This window comes from Taudactylus pleione, unplaced genomic scaffold, assembly GCF_031769625.1.
Source record: "Taudactylus pleione unplaced genomic scaffold, aTauple2 ptg000547l, whole genome shotgun sequence".
Classification (NCBI taxonomy): Eukaryota; Metazoa; Chordata; class Amphibia; order Anura; family Myobatrachidae; genus Taudactylus; species Taudactylus pleione.
The window spans coordinates 2990080-3008153 of NW_028284949.1; the positions used below are offsets into that span (position 1 = coordinate 2990080).

Sequence of the window (18074 nt, forward strand, 5' to 3'; positions counted from 1 at the left end):
TGATGGTCGTTGGATTGCTGGATTGGCCTATCTAGTGTGTACTCAGCTTAAGCATCTCACAGAACACACTAAACCTCATTCTGCACATAGACGCATCTCCCTCATACACACAAGACACACAGCAAGCGTTGCTCCAAACAAACCACCGTTTCAGGGCTGACCCGCTGTCTTTGCTGGGATTCACCTCTGTCTCTCGGGCCCTCTGTTCTTAGATCCAGCTACACTCCTCCTGATTGGTCTGCAGTTGCGTATCACGGAGTACCGTCATTCCTCAGAAACACTGTCATACGTCTGAGGCAAACATAAGCTGGATACAGGAGAGGTGGGTCCCTTAAGCTTCTGGGCCCAATAACAATTGCACCACCTGCACCTATTATAGTTACACCCCTTATTCAAGCCTAACACAGGTGTCAAAATTACCATCAAAGAATAGATGTCCGTTTGTAGACTTATACCACTTTTCTACTAAACTGGGTCAGACTCCATTTCCATGGCGGCGCCGATCCAGGTTATTCCCGGATTGGCGCCGGTCACACCGCACACGAGTGAAATTGCTGGCGCTTGGAGGTGACATGTCCTTGCGCCGGATTGTGGCTCACCCTATGCTGAAAAAGGGACCCAGGTCGGACAACCCGGGTTACCAGTTTACACTGAAGCTCACCCAGGTCTGTCTCATGTAAAACCCTGTTAGGATTACCGGGTGACTAGATCCGGGTGAGTTTTTCCACTGTCAAAAATCCTGGGTTGTTGCGCTATCATGTGCAATAATTCGGTATTTTCAAGTCAGTGGAAAAGGGGTATAACTCTTACACACGCCTGCACGCTACCAGTGCTAACCAGGACATCACGCTAAGAAACAGAAGAGTCAGTCGGGACAATATTTTTTACTTTCACCCAATTATTAGAAGTTCCAAGACACAGAACAAAGAGTCAACATAATGTAAAATATGTTCAAAATACATTAAAATGTACATTTATAAAGAAAATACGACTCTGGCCTAAAATAAGTTACGCTAAAATGAGAAAATTAATGACAGTCAGATACTTAGGGGGAGATGTATCGAGAGAGATACTGTGGAGAAGGTGCCCATAGCAACCAATCAGCTTTCAGCTGACATTTACCTAGCACAGCCTATGAAATAAGAGTTAGAAGCTGATTGGTTGTTTTGGGCAACTTCTCCACTTTATTTCTCTGAAAGCTTTGACACATCTCCCCACTAATATCAATTTCCCAAGGTAATAGCAGATAAACAATAAATAAAAAAAATACAACACACAACACTATCAAAAAAGGTGTTAAATTAAACGTTTATATAAATACGGAATGGGACGGATATCAAAATGGAGCCTGCATCAGGCTGAGGAAAAGATTTTGAATGTAAAATGGCCGATCAAATACCTCAATCGATTTTCAGCCTCACTAATGAGCGTGAATGATCTGATGTCTAAAGAGCAGTGATCTCTGTGTAAAACATTTCCCGCAATTGGAGCAGAAAAATGGCTTCTCCCGCGTGTGGATTTTCTGATGATTCACCAGGGTTGACTTCCGTGTGAAATACTTCTCACACTGATGACATGGAAACGGCTTCTCGCCTGTATGAATTGTCGCATGTCTAACGAGATCTGCTTTACTGGAAAAACATTTCCCACACACGGAGCATGAAAACGGCCTCTCGTCCGTGTGATTTCTCCGATGTTTAGCAAGTTCTGATTTCCGCGCGAAATACATCCCGCAGTCAGCGCACGTAGTAGGCTTTTCACCCGTGTGATTTCTCTGATGTTTAACGAGAGAGGATTTCTGTGTAAAGCGTTTACCACACTCAGAGCACGGAAACGGCCTCTCACCCGTGTGAGTTCTCTTATGTCTAATGAGAAAAGATTTCCGTGCAAAACATTTCCCACACTCGGCACACAAAAACGGCCTCTCACCCGTGTGAATTCTCTGGTGAATAACGAGGGTCGACTTCCGTGTAAAATATTTGTTACACTGAGAACACGGAAAGGGCTTCTCACCCGTGTGACTTCTCGCATGTGTATCCAGATGCGCTTTCTGTGAGAAACATTTCCCACACTCGGAGCACCTAAACGGTTTCTCCCCCGTGTGAAGTCTCAGGTGTTTGACCAGTTGTAGCTTTCGTGTGAAACAAATTCCACATTCAGGACACGCAACAGGCTTTGTGCAGGCGTGGCCTTTTTGGTGCTTAAGGAGAGCTGCCTTCTGTGTAAACCGTTTCCCACACTCCGAACAGGAAAATGGTTTCTCGCCTGCGTGTATTCGCCTATGAGCATTGAGAAATGACTTCCGGGTGAAACACTTCCCACAGTCAGAGCATAAAAATGGCCTCTCGCCCGTGTGAGTTCTCTGATGGTCAACGAGGGTCGATTTCCGTGTAAAATATTTATCACACTGAGGACATGGGAACGGCTTTTCGCCTGTATGCATTCGCATGTGACTAGCTAGATCCGCTTTCTGTGCAAAACACTTTGGACAGTCAGTGCACGGAAATGCCTTCTTGCCCCCATGAATTCTCCGGTGTTTAACGAGTTCTGATTTCCCGCCAACGCAGATCCCACATTCAGAACACGTAACAGACTTTTCTCCGGTATGGGAAACATGATGTCTGAGGAGAAGCGTTTTCTGTGTGTACCGTTTCCCACAGTCAGAACACGAAAATGGCTTCTCGCCCCTGTGAATCCTCTGGTGTACTACAAGGTTCGATTTCTTTGTAAAACATCTCCCACACGCAGAGCACTGATATATTTTATCACCTGCATGGCCTACTCTATGTATAACAATATCCGAGTTATCGGGGGAACATTTCTCATCAATCGGGGGATCAGGGGATATATCCGTACTGAGTATGTTTACCCGTTTATTCGGGCTAATGGGATATTCCCCTGAAGAATCTTGTCTGATGCTGCAATCTGGAGAGAACACTTGGGGTACCGCCGAGGTATTCCAGCTGGTGAGTCCTGATAGATTAAAACATGTAAATATGAAGTTACTAATTGATGACATCACACTGCCCAGAAATTAGGATGCAGCAATTTATGAACACTTTATAAACTTTTTTTCTTACACTGTCCACTAGGACTAGGGTCTGCGTTCTACTGTAGCCACCAGGATTGGGTCTGATTTTGACATGTCACAAACATTGCCTCGGCCCACATCTGCAAAGTGTTCATTCTAGTACCCTGCACCTGTCACAACCCATGCAATTCCTCTTTCCTGCCTGGGGTGTCGCTCTCTGCTCTGTAGAGGTGAGTCGAGGGAGGGGAGATGTGTGTGAGGAGGAGAGAAGGAGTATAATAGGGACTGATGGCTCCTGATGTATGAGATACACCAGAGAGTGTGGGGAGGAGACTGGTCAGATCTCTGGGCTGGTAACACACAGTGACATGATGTGAGGGGGGCACTGGGCAGATACTTTCCCTCAATAGTCTGTAGTGACAGAGGAGGGTGTAGGATAAGAGATTGCTGTAGTGACAGAGGAGGGTGTAGGATAAGAGATGGCTGTAGTGACAGAGGAGGGTGTAGGATAAGAGATGGCTGTAGTGACAGAGGAGGGTGTAGGATAAGAGATGGCTGTAGTGACAGAGGAGGGTGTAGGATAAGAGATGGCTGTAGTGACAGAGGAGGGTGTAGGATAAGAGATGGCTGTAGTGACAGAGGAGGGTGTAGGATAAGAGATGGCTGTAGTGACAGATGACGGTGTAGGATAAGAGAGTGCTGTAGTGACAGAGGGGGTGTAGGATAAGAGAGTGCTGTAGTGACAGAGGGGGTGTAGGATAAGAGAGTGCTGTAGTGACAGAGGGGGTGTAGGATAAGAGAGTGCTGTAGTGACAGAGGAGGGTGTAGGATAAGAGATGGCTGTAGTGACAGAGGAGGGTGTAGGATAAGAGAGTGCTGTAGTGACAGAGGAGGGTGTAGGATAAGAGATTGCTGTAGTGACAGAGGAGGGTGTAGGATAAGAGATGGCTGTAGTGACAGAGGAGGGTGTAGGATAAGAGATGGCTGTAGTGACAGAGGAGGGTGTAGGATAAGAGATTGCTGTAGTGACAGAGGGGGTGTAGGATAAGAGAGTGCTGTAGTGACAGAGGGGGTGTAGGATAAGAGAGTTCTGTAGTGACAGAGGGGGTGTAGGATAAGAGATTGCTGTAGTGACAGAGGAGAGTGTAGGATAAGAGATGGCTGTAGTGACAGAGGAGGGTGTAGGATAAGAGAGTGCTGTAGTGACAGAGGGGGTGTAGGATAAGAGAGTGCTGTAGTGACAGAGGGGGTGTAGGATAAGAGAGTGCTGTAGTGACAGAGGAGGGTGTAGGATAAGAGATGGCTGTAGTGACAGAGGAGGGTGTAGGATAAGAGAGTGCTGTAGTGACAGAGGAGGGTGTAGGATAAGAGATTGCTGTAGTGACAGAGGAGGGTGTAGGATAAGAGATGGCTGTAGTGACAGAGGAGGGTGTAGGATAAGAGATTGCTGTAGTGACAGAGGGGGTGTAGGATAAGAGAGTGCTGTAGTGACAGAGGGGGTGTAGGATAAGAGAGTACTGTAGTGACAGAGGGGGTGTAGGATAAGAGATTGCTGTAGTGACAGAGGAGAGTGTAGGATAAGAGATGGCTGTAGTGACAGAGGAGGGTGTAGGATAAGAGAGTGCTGTAGTGACAGAGGAGGGTGTAGGATAAGAGATTGCTGTAGTGACAGAGGAGAGTGTAGGATAAGAGATTGCTGTAGTGACAGAGGAGGGTGTAGGATAAGAGAAGGCTGTAGTGGCAGAGGAGGGTGTAGGATAAGAGATTGCTGTAGTGACAGAGGAGGGTGTAGGATAAGAGAGTGCTGTAGTGACAGAGGAGGGTGTAGGATAAGAGATGGCTGTAGTGACAGAGGAGGGTGTAGGATAAGAGATGGCTGTAGTGACAGGGGAGGGTGTAGGATAAGAGATGGCTGTAGTGACAGAACAATGAGAATATGTGACTGTCCTGTACTTAGTGATTATTACTCACCTGTGCTGATAGCTGTAGGGATTTCCTCCTCCTTACACTGCTGATCACCTCTCACAAATGTCTCCTCTTCCTCTTTTATATCTTCTACATTAATATCAATCAGAACTTCACCCTAAATAGATGACATTAACCAGAATAAAATCAGTATATATATTGCACACAGCTTCTCTATAAATCATATATCACATTTGGTGAGACCCTTAGTAGTTCCACCTACCTGATCCTCCTGTAGGACACTGTGATTCTCCTCTGTAACATCCTGGGAATAAAGAGGACGGGGACATCTCTCTGGGGTATTCCTGTTACTGGCCCCATCTGTAGGAGACACACAGTGACTGATTACACTGTACATACAGTCAGGTGCATAAATATTGGGACATTGACAGAATTTTCATATTTTGGCCTCTATTCACCACCACAATGGCTTTGAAATGAAACAAACAAGATGTGCTTTAACTGCAGACTTTCAGATTTAATTTCAGGGTAATTACATCCAAATCAGGTGAACGGTGTAGGAATTACAACGATTTTTATATGTGCTTCCCACTTCTTAAGGAGCCAAAAGTAATGGGACAAACTAAACAATCCTAAATCTAACTTTCACTTTTTAATACTTTGTTGCAAATCCTTTGCAGGCAATTACAGCCTGAAGTCTGGAACACATAGACATCACCAGACGCTGGGTTTCATCCCTGGTGATGCTCTGCCAGGCCTCTACTGCAAATGTCTTCAGTTCCTGCTTGTTCTTGGGGCATTTTCCCTTCAGTTTTGTCTTCATCAAGTGAAATGCACGCTCAATCAGATTCAGGTCAGGGGATTGACTTGGCCATTGCATAACATTCCGCTTTTTAGCCTTAAAAAATTCTTTGGTTGCTTTTGCAGTATGCTTCGGGTCATTGTCCATCTGCACTGTGAAGCTCCGTCCAATGAGTTCTGAAGCATTTGACTGAATATGAGCATATAATATTGCCCGAAACACTTCAGAATTCATTCTACTGCTTTTGTCAGCAGTCACATCATCAATAAATACAAGGGAACCAGTTCCATTGGCAGCCATACATGCCCACGCCATGACACTACCACCACCATACTTCACTGATGAGGTGGTATGTTTTGGATCATGAGCAGTTCCTTTCCTTCTCCATACTCTTCTCTTCCCATCACTCTGGTACAAGTTGATCTTTGTCTCATCTGTCCATAGGATGTTGTTCCAGAACTGTAATGGCTTTTTTAGATGTTGTTTGGCAAACTGTAATCTGGTCTTCCTGTTTTTGTGGCTCACCAATGGTTTACATCTTGTGGTGAACCCTCTATATTCACTCTTGTGAAGTCTTTTCTTGATTGTTGACTTTTACACATATGCACCTACCTCCTGGAGAGTGTTCTTGATTTGGCCAACTGTTGTGAAGGGGTTTTTCTTCACCAGGGAAATAATTCTTCTGTCATCTGCCACAGTTGTTTTCCGTGGTCTTCCGGGTCTTTTGGTGTTGCTGAGCTCTCCGGTGCGTTCTTTCTTTTTAAGAATGTTCCAAACAGTTGATTTGGTCACACCTAATGTTTTTGCTATCTCTCTGATGGGTTTGTTTTGATTTTCAGCCTAATGATGGCTTGCTTCACTGATAGTGACAGCTCTTTGCATCTCATATTGAGAGTTGACAGCAACTGATTCCAAATGCAAATGTCACACCTAGAATCAACTCCAGACCTTTTACCTGCTTAATTGATAATGAAATAACGAGGGAATAGCCCACAACTGTCCATGAAATAGCTTTTGAGTTGATAGTCCCATTACTTTTGGCCCCTTAAAAAGTGGGAGGCACATATAGAAACCGTTGTAATTCCTACACCATTCACCCGATTTGGATGTAATTACCCTCAAATTAAATCTGAAAGTCTGCAGTTAAAGCACATTTTGTTTGTTTCATTTCAAAACCATTGTGGTGGTGAATAGAGGCCAAAATATGAAAATTCTGTCAATGGCCCAATATTTATGCACCTGACTGTATGTGATTATCAGATGCTGTGTATATAGGTGGCCCCATAGCTGCTCTCTCCATTACAATACATGAAAGTCTCCTCTTACCCAGTGATGTGAGGGGCCGGTGATCCTCCATCATCACGTCCTTGTACAGACTCCTGTGTCCTTCTATATACTCCCACTCCTCCATGGAGAAATAGACAGTGACGTCCTCACACCTTATAGGAACCTGACACACACAATGATATAGTCATCACCCAGACACATCCCCTGGTGTTACTGTATAATGTCCCATTCCCAGCAGTCACCTCTCCAGTCATCACCCAGACACATCCCCTGGGGTTACTGTGTAATGTCCCATTCCCAGCAGTCACCTCTCCAGTCATCACCCAGACACATCCCCTGGTGTTACTGTATAATCTCCCATTCCCAGCAGTCACCTCTCCAGTCATCTACTGTATAATGTCCCATTCCCAGCAGTCACCTCTCCAGTCATCACCCAGACACATCCCCTGGTGTTACTGTATAATGTCCCATTCCCAGCAGTCACCTCTCCAGTCAGCAGCTGAATAATCTTGTTGGTGAGTTCCAGGATCTTCTGGTCATTGTGTCTCTCATGTATCAGTGAGTGAGGTGGAGGCACCGTGATGGGGTTCTGGGTCCTGCTCAGTCTTCCTGACACACAGGGATGGCTGCTGGGTATCACACGCTCACCGGATGTCTTCTCCACTACTGTGTAATCCTGTGTATTGGCAGAGACACTGATAAATAGCACAATATTTATTATAAGAATCCCTCACCTCTACATTCATGTCCCTGTTTTATTAGCAAAGGTAAACCCAATGTTACTGTAACACACCCAGTATCCCTATTCTATTTAGTCAGCTCCGTTTTATTATCAATGAAAGAATGATGTCACTGTGACATCCCCAGACTCCCTCACCTCCCCAGTCAGGTCCCTGTGTTAGCAATAGAGATAATAGTGATGTCACTGTGACACTCCCAGACTCTCTCACGTCCCCAGTCAGGTCCCTGTGTTAGTAATAGAGATAATAGTGATGTCACTGTGACACTCCCAGACTCCCTCACCTCCCCAGTCAGGTCCCTGTGTTAGTAATAGAGATAAGAGTGATGTCACTGTGACACTCCCAGACTCCCTCACCTCCCCAGTCAGCAGGTAAATGATCTGAAACGTAAGATTTAATATCCTGTCAGCCATCTTGTTTCTGTTCTTGTCCATAATCAGTGTATCAATCAGGGAATAGACTGTGGATTTTATTGAGGAGATTAATCACGAGGAGACATCAACAGAGAAGATCCTGTAATGCAGTAAAATTAATGATAAAAAAGTGTATCACATAATTAAATGGATCAAGATAAATTACCACTGAATATGTTGGGTATAAGCTTAAATAATGCAGATGATATATTAATGCAGATAATGTTATATAATAAAAGTAACTACTTTATTTGGAGTCAGGAATGTAACCTAGAGCTAAAAATACATAAATTTATACCAAGCACCATACAATGGGATATTAATCCTTATTTACCAGTCAATATTGCGCCTTACAGCAGCAGCTTCTATATAGGTAATTAAATGATCAACAGCATCAAACTCTTATGTTAATATGCTTAATAGCTCAGCTGTGTATATATTATAAAAGGTTAATATTTCAGGACCCAATTAATCAGTTCTCCAAGTCAAAATATGTAATTATCATTTAAGCCTTAAGTGACAATTACAGGATATGAACTGTCCAAAACAATGAATCAGTAAATCTCATTGTCTACCAGGGAGTTATGTTAATCAGATCGGCACACACAGTGCCGACGGATCCGCTGACACAGTAGCCGACGAGGTAAGCTATAGTGATCGGCCACTCGATGTATGTTCCTTGACATCACAACTGGGCGGGCATTTGAATTTGCCCACCCAGTTGAGCTGTCAGTCACCGGCTGTCCCTGCAGCAAGTGTACGGGCGATCACGCCAGCAGTTTCACCGATATATCTGCTGATACAGTATACCGGTAATCTGCTGTGCTACAGAGCAGATGTGATATGTCTGTAAATGACGTAGTTCAAAGATATATCTGGGGGGGAAACACCCGCCAATGCGCTCGCGATATACTTGCCGTTCGATTGAACAGCCGATCTATATATCGCCCAGTGTGTACCCAGCTATAGAGGATCGGCCCCTATCTGTCTCCAGAAAGAGTCCCACATGATGTTACTATGAAACTACAGACATGGAGAGGCCGACAGTAATTATCGTTATACGATAGAAAACAGACAGCGGGTGGATTAAGGATTTACATGCAACTTACAATGTCCAGAACCGCTGGCTTAGTCCATCGATCAACGACCGGGTCGTTAGCGGCAATGTAAACCACCCGATAACAAGTGAAGCTTGATCCAGTATCCACACAGGACAAGGACGGTGGTCTCCCCTACACAATATAGAACATAAGGGGTTAAGGTGAGTGCCTGAGATTTCTACAGTGATATCCTCATTACGGTCATACTAGGGTTTCTATAATATCCCTGTAATCAGGGGCACGTATGAATTACACAGGCTCTGTGGCTGATTAAACCAGGTGAAATGCAGACATGAAGTCATCCAGCCACAGAACCTGTATTATTCATTCCTGTCCCTGATTAAAGGGATATTATAGCAACTCTATGTAAGACACATAACAAATAATAATAATCTCTTTCAGTTGAAACTGAGCTCAGTAATAATAGTAGTAACAATAATACTATTAGTAATGACCACTTCCCAGGAGACATTGAGCACTGTAATAATGATAATAATATCAGGGTTATTATCTCTTCCAGCAGAAACTCAGTAATAATAATAATAATAGCTAAAAGGGGTTTTTATTACCTCTTCCCTGTGTCTGTGTCAGTAACAGCAGAAATCCTGCTGTCCACATCTGCTCTGCTGCCATAACAGGAAATAGAGTACAGCAATGCATTGTGGGAGTTGTAGTCCTGTAAGTCTGTAGTCACGGAACGTAAACGAGACCAGTGTGCAGATTTCATCGTTTACTTCCATGGGCCACAGGAAAATGGCCGCCGCTGTTAAATCTAATCCTAGTGTTTGTTTTTGAACGTATTGCTGGAGTCGTGGGGTGTAAAGTGAAATAACGGGAGAAAGGTGGGGTGTGAGGTGGATGGGTCTGGACAGTGAGAGTCATTTTCTTGTAATTTCTGTAAAATTGCTGGCCCACAACAAAATGGCCGATAGTCCCTTGTACGAAGGACAAAAAGTGATTGCAATGTGTTGATCGATCGATATAGTCAGCAAGGTGAAAGTTAAATAGGGTGCTGTGCACAACTGCACATTGGGTAGGGTAAGGGTAGCCATGTCACTTACCTTGGGGTCACAACAATGCACTATTCCCTCATTAGTGTTAGAGCAGGTGTCACTCACTTTGGTCTATTTATCAAGCAGTGAAAAGTGTGGAGAAGTGGACCAGTGGAGAAGTTGCCCATAGCAACCAATCAGCTCCTACTTATTATTTTATAGACTGTACTTGATAAATGCTACTTGAAAGCTGATTGGTTGCTTTGGGCAACTTCTCCACTGGTCCACTTCTCCACACTTTTCACTGCTTGATACATAGACCCCATATATGTCACTGACTAATGTGTATTTGCATATATGCGTTTTAGGGGGGAATCCAAGTAAATGCAGATTTGCTGAAACCATAACAAAACTATCGTTTGGTGAGTTACACAGTGATTGTCAAATCTCTAAATGTATTACAGGTAATGGCGCATTATAATCGCCGCCTTTCAAAAAAAAAAAAAAAAAAGCCCTCAAAATCCCCAAATGTTGTAAAAAATCTCCCAAATACACATAATAAATCACCACTAAAATGCGAGCGAGACTTCCAATTTGTTTTTTTAATTAACATCCACTAAACCGACCTGGAGGGGTCAATACATACTCATCCAGTTACAGTAACTACAGACCCTCCAACATGACCCATTCCATTAGGTACAACATGCTCTGCTCCTGGACTTCCCTCTTAATTTATGATTGCAGCCACCTGTGCTGAAATACCTGTCATCAATTACCTAGTTCAACACAGGTGTCTGCAATCATTAATTAGGTGGGAAGTCCAGGAGCAGAGCATTTTGTACCTAATGGAACGGGTCATGTTGGAGGGTAGGTAACTAGCGTCTGATTGGCTGTAACATGGGAAAAACATTTCCAATTCATTATTTACATATAACTATTAGCTTAGCACTTACTGGCCCTGAGGTGCCAAGAACAGCCCCAGTGCTATCATAGGGAAGAGGTCAACCTGATTGGTCATTTTTTGCAGGTTCCGCCTCCTATAAGCTCCAGCGCCGTGCTGAAGACTGGGGCTAGTTCCCACTATGGTAAAGGGACCCTTATGTACAGTAAGCCTGGTGGGGTTAAACACTTTAGGAAGGGAACCACATACGGTTATAGTTGGAACCATACCAGTCTGAATAGAGCTTGGGCTGAGTGAGCATTTTAATGGGCTTTCTGTATGTATTTGTAGCTGCTGAAAAGAGGGTGACTAGGGGTTACATTTACTAATACCCCATTCAGATTTAAGATCCAGGAAATTGCCTGGTCTATCAAGTCCCGGGTCTCGGCCCGATCCTGGTAAAGAGCACGGTAGTGGACCCGTGTATTTTGCTGGCAAATTTATGCACAAAAACCACTGAATTTACTGCTAGGGTTTTCTGATTTTTTTTAATTTACTTTTTTTATTAAAACCGACATTAAATTACCGCAGCTATCTGGCCAATCAGAAGGAGAGGAATCACAATACACTTATAATGAGGGCAATCATTATGTGTTGAATAAGGAGGCAGATACTGTAACATTAATAATTATTTTATGATGGGAATACTGTTTTATTAATATCTAAGGGAATAAATTGTTTGTTTTTTTAAGAGAGCAATATTATGTATTAATTATATTCTACGGTCAATATTAATTGTTTATTGGTCATTTAATTTTTTTTCTATGATAGGCGAAGCACTTATATATATATATATATACTGTATATTTTTTAACACCAATAACAAATGAACCACAAGATGTTTTCCTCCTGGCTCAGTACAATGTATAGACTTAACAGGGAGGTATCAGTCTGAATAATTCATTTATTGTTAAAGTCTGGGGCAGGCAAAATATGGGACTGGGTGAACACATCTTCCAGGGAAGTAAACAAACTCCCACTTCTGCAACCATGGCAATATTTACACAGGTCGAGCGATTGTTTGCCACTGCGCATGTGTATAAGCTGCAATGCGCACGTGCCGCGATTGCTTTGTGATTACGTTCGCACAGAGGATCCACTCGAAAAGTGAGTGACAGGTAATCAGCATTTGGGGAGGTAACGGGTGAGTTCAGAAAAACGTGTCTGATCATTTGAACACCGTTTCATGGGCGTGCATAAATTAGCCATTGCGATTGCATTCGCAACATGAAAGCACTCAGCGTGCGAGGAGAGCTGGAGTGTTTGCGGTCAGACCTGTCGCAAAGGGAAGATAGAAAAGGAAAAAAGTGTAGCGCTGGTAGACAACAATAATCATTTAATTAACCACAATGTAATATACATGCACATAAACATATAATTAGATGATCCTGATAGATGTTTTGTGTATAAAGGTGCAAGGTACAAACATCTATCAGGATCATTTAACTATATGTTTATGTGCATGTATATTACATTGTGGTTAATTAAATGATTATTATTGTCTACCAGCGCTACACTTTTTTCCTTTTCTATATTGCATCTTTAGTGGGTTGCAGATCCCACTTAGTGTAAGCAGCTCAGTAGTACAACCAGTTCTCACACCAGTGGCAGGCTGGGCCGGGGGGCAAGGTGCCATGTGCCCCCCCGGGCTGCAGCGTCATGCGGGCCGCGTGCAGTCTGTGTCACTGTGACACAGACTGCACCGCGTGCAGAGCCGGCCCTAGGCCCAGGCAACATAGGCAAATGCCTAGGGGCATTCCAAGCCTAAGGCCGGAGGAGATTTTTGGCAGGGACAGCAACTGAAATGGACGCTGGTCTGATGGAACTAGCGGCGGCCGGTACCTGGCACCACGGTCGAGCCGCCACTATGAAGGGGCCTGCAGCCGCCCCCCAGTCAGGTACAAACTGTGAGTCAGACTGACTCATGGTACGCCGGCACTGGCAGCTGCGGCGCTGCCGCGCGGGCCATAGTGAAGAGCGAAAAGAAGTTGGGCCGGTAGGGGGAGGTCTCTCTGTCTCCACTCACCTCTGGTCATCTCTCCCCCAGCGCCTGTGTCCGCTCTGCTCCTGCAGTTGCCGCCGGGGATCTGACGTATTGTGACAGTCCCCAGCGCTAAAAAAGAAAAGCCCAGCACATACAGCCTGAGCCAAACCAGCCCTGTGACCTGACTGCCTGTCCTGCTCCTGGTACATTATACATTTACAGTACAGTATATTACATCTGTGTGTGAGCATATACAGCACGTATATAGCTATCTTGAGAGATATATATATATATATATATATATATATATACATACACACACATGTGTGTTTGTGTATATATATAAACATGTTTATATATATATATATATATATATATATATATATACAGTATATGTGTGTGTATACATTTACAGTATATGTGTGTGTATATCTATTTACAGTATATGTGTGTTTGTGTATATATATATATATATATATATATATATATATATTATTTATTTTTTTTACAATCCTCTTTTGCCACTGGTATTTATCAATACTTACATGTGTGTTTGTGTATATATATTATATATATATATATACATATATATATATATATATATATATATAAACATATGCATATATATCTAAACATATATATATATAAACCTATGTATGTATATATATATATATATATACATACAGTATATGTGTGTGTGTATATCTATTTACAGTATATGTGTATATATATATATATATATATATATATACTGCTCAAAAAAATACAGGGAACACTTAAACAACACAATGTAACTCCAAGTCATTCACACTTCTGTGAAATCAAACTGTCCACTTAGCAAGCAACAATGATTGACAATCAATTTCACATGCTGTTGTGCAAATGGAATAGACAACAGGTGGAAATTATAGGCAATTAGCAAGACACCTCGAATAAAGGAGTGGTTCTGCAGGTGGTGACCACAGACCACTTCTCAGTTCCTATGCTTTTTGGCTGATGTTTTGGTCACTTTTGTATGCTGGCGGTGCTTTCACTCTAGTGGTAGCATGAGACGGAGTCTACAACCCACACAAGTGGCTCAGGTAGTGCAACTCATCCAGGATGGCACATCAATGGGAGCTGTGGCAAGAAGGTTTGCTGTGTCTGTCAGCGTAGTGTCCAGAGCATGGAGGCGCTACCAAGAGACAGGCCAGTACATCAGGAGACGTGGAGGAGGCCGTAGAGGGCAACAACCCAGCAGCAGGACCGCTACCTCCGCCTTTGTGCAAGGAGGAGCACTGCCAGAGCCCTGCAAAATGACCTCCAGCAGGCCACAAATGTGCATGTGTCTGCTCAAACAGCCAGAAACAGACTCCATGAGGGTGGTATGAGGGCCCGACGTCCACAGGTGGGGGTTGTGCTTACAGCCCAACACCGTGCAGGACGTTTGGCATTTGCCAGAGAACACCAAGATTGGCAAATTCCCCACTGGCGCCCTGTGCTCTTAACAGATGAAAGCAGGTTCACACTGAGCACATGTGACAGACGTGACAGAGTCTGGAGACGTCAAGGAGAACGTTCTGCTGCCTGCAACATCCTCCAGCATGATCGGTTTGGCAGTGGGTCAGTAATGGTGTGGGATGGCATTTCTTTGGGGGGCCGCACAGCCCTCCATGTGCTCGCTAGAGGTAGCCTGACTGCCATTAGGTACCGAGATGAGATCCTCAGACCCCTTGTGAGACCATATGTTGGTGCGGTTGGCCCTGGGTTCCTCCTAATGCAAGACAATGCTAGACCTCATGTGGCTCGAGTGTGTGAGCAGTTCCTGCAAGATGAAGGCATTGATGCTATGGACTGGCCCGCCCGTTCCCCAGACCTGAATCCAATTGAGCACATTTGGGACGTCATGTCTCGCTCCATCCACCAACGCCACGTTGCACCACAGACTGTCCAGGAGTTGGCAGATGCTTTAGTCCAGGTCTGGGAGGAGATCCCTCAGGAGTCCATCCGCCACCTTATCAGGAGCATGCCCAGGCATTGTAGGGAGGTCATACAGGCACGTGGAGGCCACACACACTACTGAGCCTCAGTTTGACTTGTTTTAAGGACATTACATCAAAGTTGGAGCAGCCTGTAGTGTGTTTTTCCACTTTAATTTTGAGGGTGGCTCCAAAACCAGACCTCCATGGGTTAATAAATTTGATTTCCAATCATAATTTTTGTGTGATTTTGGTGTCAGCACATTCAACTATGTAAAGAACAAAGTATTTAATAAGAATATTTCATTCATTCAGATCTAGGATGTGTTATTTTAGTCTTCCCTTTATTTTTTTGAGCACTGTATGTATATATATATATATATATATATATATAATTTTTTTTTTTTACAATCCTCTTTTGTCCGGCTCTCCTACCAAATATAACAGCACTGAGCCACATTTATAAATGAATAAAAATACCAGCGGCAATTTTCATTTAGTATCACTGTGATACAAAGAAAATGCCACTGGTATTTATCAATACTTACCCCTCCAGCGAGATCCCATGAAGTCCTTCTCATCGGCGGGGTTCTCCACTCCCTGGTGGGCCGGTGTAATGCACATGCACAATGGTTTGCCTGCGCATTTCACGGGAACCCAGCAGTACCTGGAAGGATTCGCAGTAGCCGGAAAGTTGAGTTGATGTTACCGATATTTACACACATAAGCGACGTTGTACACAGAGGGAGAAGGCAGCATTGGACGTCCCTATGCTCGGGTGATCTAAGCAACCATTAGCATATTTTCACAGCTGCATTACGTATGCATTAATGTCCTTCTCTTAATCAGGCCCCAAGTGCACCACCTCTTTTAGCTAAGGTACACATTTATGATTGGACCATACCCTTTTTAACAGCCTAAGTCATTTTAACTCACCCCCATGTACCTGCCTCATTTCTATCATCTAGTTTACCTCACCTTCTTGCCTGCCCCCTCCAACTTCACCCTGTACTCCAGCTACTGCCCTCTATGCCCCAGACACAACCTCCCCTCTCTCTGTTACTACCAGTGCAAAACACACACACGCACAGACACACACTTACTTACCTCCAGGGGTGCCTTGGCAATGCACACAAAATAAACAAGCCCAAAAACAAGCAACCTTAAAAAACAAGCCCACAAACAAGCAACTTGCAAAAAAAAACAAGCAACTTGCTAAAAAAACAAGCCCAATTCCGCTTGTTATGCATAGTTCTCGAACAAGGTCAGGCAGAAATCCTGACCTGCAGCAAATGGTAATATGTCACACAATTTGAGCAGAGTGTGACAGATAGAGGCTAATGCGATTGCAGCTGTGAAAATATGCTGTGTGCAAAGATCACCCGAGCGTAAAGACGCCCACTGCTGCCTTCTCACCTGGCGCGACAACGCATACCTGCGTAAATATCGGTAACATAGTCGATCAGTGGCCATCTTGCCCTTGCCGCAGGTCTGACCAGTTGCAGACTCTGCAGCTCTCCTCACAAGCAGAGGGTTCTTGTGCTGCGTATGCACTCACAGTGGCTAATTTATGTACGCCCATAAAACAGCATTCTAATGTACATACCCATATGTGTTTTTCTGACCACCCCCAAAGTCACCTGTCACTCATTTTGCAATGGATTCCTATGTGTGCCTGTAATCGCAATGCAATTGCAGTGCGGCTTATACGTATGCACAATGGCAAACAATCGCTCAAAGTGCCTCCGTAATCATTGCGTTCATCTCTGAATGAATCCCATTGTCCACTGTAAAATGGACTAGTGAGGCCATGACGCTGTTAGCAGTATTGCCTGTGAATGTAGGTGAGGCTCTCTGCAAACAATTCTTAATTAAATATATAATATTATAATATAATATAAATGGTGTAATTAGGGCAGATGTATGAAGCTCTGGAAAGTGATAAAGTGGAGAGTGATAATCGACCAACCAATCAGCTCCCAACTGTCATATTACAGGCTATGTTTGAAAAATGACAGATGGGAGCTGATTGGTTAGTCGTTTATCTCTCTGCACTTTATCACTTCCCAGAGCTTCATACATCTGCCCCACTATGTGGTATTTGTAAAGATCTCCGGTATAATTAGTGGCAGCTGCCTGAGTAATAGTGATGGAAAACTACTGCAAGTGGTGATACTAGAGTCTTGGTAGTATCATATGATTTTATTTTTTATTTATGTATTACCAGTTATTTATAGAGCGGACACATATTCTGCAGCACTTTATATTTGGACAATCACATCAGTCCCAGCCCCAGTGGAGTTTATAATCTATATTCCCTACCACATGTACACATTCACACTTGGGTTAATTTTTTGTCCGGGCCAATTAACCTAGCGGTATATTTTTGGATTATGAGAGAAATCCGGAGTGCCTGGAGGAAACCCACACAAGCATGGGGTGGATATACAAACTGCACACAGGGCGGTGTTGGGATTTGAACCCAAGATCTCAGTGCTGTGAGTCACACATGGTAACCTCTACTCTAATCATACTACCTCATATTTATGCTACTTATTGGACTAATTTAGAATGTGGAGCCTATGAATTTAATCTGGGGTTGGAAGTGACAATTATAAGGATCTAAATAGGGATTAATAATGCAATGTGGGGTTCCTTTATTAAATGTGGGGCCAAGCTAGGGATGTCCATCGATGGCCACCATCGGTGGTGCCATCAGTGATAACCATTGATGGTACAATAACCATCTATGGGGATCAATCGATGGTTTGCACCACTCGATGGCCACCTCTGCCATATGCACGGCTGACCAATAAAAGACAGGAAGCGGGGCTAAGCGCACTGCCAGGGGGCGGGGCTAAGCTGTGTCAGGAGCATAAAAAAACCATTGGGTTACACTTT

The 18074-nt window shown here is 43.8% G+C and overlaps 1 protein-coding gene across 1 annotated transcript; it reads right to left on the reverse strand.

Annotated features, from left to right (window-relative positions):
• Positions 1-875: 875 nt before the first annotated feature.
• Positions 876-9946, reverse strand: LOC148500778 (uncharacterized). Its single transcript, XM_088451342.1, has 8 exons — positions 9869-9946; positions 9309-9431; positions 8143-8299; positions 7531-7722; positions 7086-7209; positions 5220-5317; positions 5003-5114; positions 876-2973 (listed from the first exon to the last, which is right to left on the reverse strand). Exons 3-8 carry the CDS (start codon positions 8218-8220, stop codon positions 1421-1423), a joined length of 2157 nt encoding a protein of 718 aa, XP_088307468.1. The 5' UTR covers positions 8221-8299; positions 9309-9431; positions 9869-9946; the 3' UTR covers positions 876-1420.
• Between the last annotated feature and the right edge of the window lie 8128 nt (positions 9947-18074).